Raw genomic sequence first — 2,031 nt, forward strand, 5'->3', positions numbered from 1 at the left:
TTGAGCCGGTCCTGGAAAGTCCCTGATGGAGTGCCAGAAGACTTCACCCTCAAAGGGCTCCTTACCCGTGATCACTGAGGACCAAACTGCCCCCAGGCTCCACACGTCTATGGGAGGCTGTTCCTCCTCTTGCTGTAGGAAGGCTCTCGGGGCAACTGAACCAGGGCTCTCCCGAAACGTGTGGAGTTTGTACCCTGCAAACTCCACGGTGAGGCCAATGCCGGTGCGAGATACCTTTAGTTCCCTCTCATAAAGTAGGGTCTCCAGCGTCACGTCCCCGGGGAAGACACCTTGCTGGTGGCACCACTCCACACTGGACAGGAGCTGGCAGAACGTGTGTGGCACGTCGTCGACCACGCGGCCATGGTGCGTGCAGGCCTCATCTAGATGGTCTCTGCTCACCTGGTGGGAGACGAGGGCGACCCTCTTGATGGTGTTCATCACCTCCACGGATGCGATGTCCGGCTGATGGGATGTCTTCAGCTTCTCGGCCTCAGAATAAAGGCCCTGGAGGCCAACAGGGTCCTGCTGGGTTTTGCAGATGAACTGGATATCCCACATGACTGGCTTTAGGGTGGTCTGGCATCCTGGAGATGCTGCCCTCTGCTTGGAGAAGCTGCCCTCCACTTGGGTCTTGGAGGGCACATCGATATGGGTCTGCTCATTGAGACAATGGGTAAAAGCCCTGGAAGCATGGTGGCCTTCTAACTACACTTATATGCTAACCAACCCACCCACCCTCTGACAATATACAACGTGCTAATACTAACCAGACTAACTATGCTCCCTATGCTATACTAACAATACTATGCTTACTAACTCTACCAATGAGATGAACGATACTAACTGTACTAAAACGCTAATACTAAAGAAAGAAATGAAAAAAAAACCACAAAGAAAATGAAGGGAGAAAATGAAGAAAAATGGGGAAAATGAGAAACTAAAAAAGGAGAAAAAAAAAGGAAAAAGAAAAAAAATGGAGATAAAATGAGTAGAGAAAAGGAGAAAAATAAAACAAAACAAAACAAAAAAGAACCAAACAAAAAGAAAAGCAGAAAGCAAGCTAACTAGGGTCAGGCCAACAGGTCACCAAGGCTTCCTGGGCTGTAGAGACCAAACACCTGGCTGGCCACGGTGTAGACAGGTTGTGCAGCTACATCACAATGGTGCTTTATGAGGTCAGAGCAGGAAATGGGCACAACATGCAATCATGGCCGGGGATGTCTGAGACCACAGTGTTTCCTCCTTTTTTATATCCAAGACCCTTACTTAAAACAAACAAACAAAGAAATAAAACAGATCCCAATGGGCTTTTTGTTTCTTGGTGTCGGCTTTTCAAGATTGAGATTTACTTTGTTAGACATCAAAATCTTACGATGGGTCACTGCCTTTTCGGAATCCTAGGCGAGAGAAGGGAGGACACGAGAGGGACCACGGATGTGTCCCCAGGTGGGGGCCAGCCCTTCCTGCCCCAGCGCACGGGGGCCTACCGCAGAGCCTCCCTCAGGGTTCCACGGAGGTGAGTCTGCAGAGACTGCAGCACAGGGAGGAGCAGGGAAAGGAGAAGGAAGAAGCGGACACGAGCACCACGCCACCTGTCCCCCACACGGTGTCATCTACAGCCTCCTCCAAGAGGGGGTTTCGTTTCCCTCAGCCTCCTTGAATCGCTTGCTTCAGAAAAGGCTGATGAGGAAGTGCTCGGTTCAGTCAGCAGAGCCATGATTTCCTGGCAGAGGAAACAACGCTCATGGAGGGAACCCGGGCTTCCACTGGTCTGTTGTTGCCGGCAGCTTTGGGTACCTCTGAAGAAAACCAGCCATGTTCTCGGGTGCCAATGGGAAGTGTTCACGGATGCGGATGGCCTCACGGATCGAAGACCAGGAAGAGCTGGATGCAGTGGCGACCATCGCCTCTCGCCCATCGCTGAGGACGCCAGAAACTGGACCGACTGCCCAAGGGAAGGAACCACTCTGGCAGCCCGCACAAAGGCTCCAAAACCCATCCCAAGAGCTTTCATGCCAAGCAGAGACT

The 2,031-nt window shown here is 51.6% G+C and overlaps 1 protein-coding gene across 1 annotated transcript in view; it reads right to left on the bottom strand.

The window, feature by feature from the left end:
- Positions 1–912, bottom strand: part of LOC115275431 (MAP/microtubule affinity-regulating kinase 3-like) — a 1,602-nt gene extending 690 nt beyond the window's left edge. The window contains exon 1 of the mRNA XM_029919196.1: positions 162–912. Coding sequence (XP_029775056.1) covers positions 162–561 — 400 coding nt within the window. The 5' untranslated portion in view covers positions 562–912. The remainder of the gene's footprint in view (positions 1–161) is intronic.
- Positions 913–2,031: the final 1,119 nt, after the last annotated feature.

The sequence above is a fragment of the Suricata suricatta genome, chromosome 12, assembly GCF_006229205.1.
Source record: "Suricata suricatta isolate VVHF042 chromosome 12, meerkat_22Aug2017_6uvM2_HiC, whole genome shotgun sequence".
Taxonomy (NCBI): Eukaryota; Metazoa; Chordata; class Mammalia; order Carnivora; family Herpestidae; genus Suricata; species Suricata suricatta.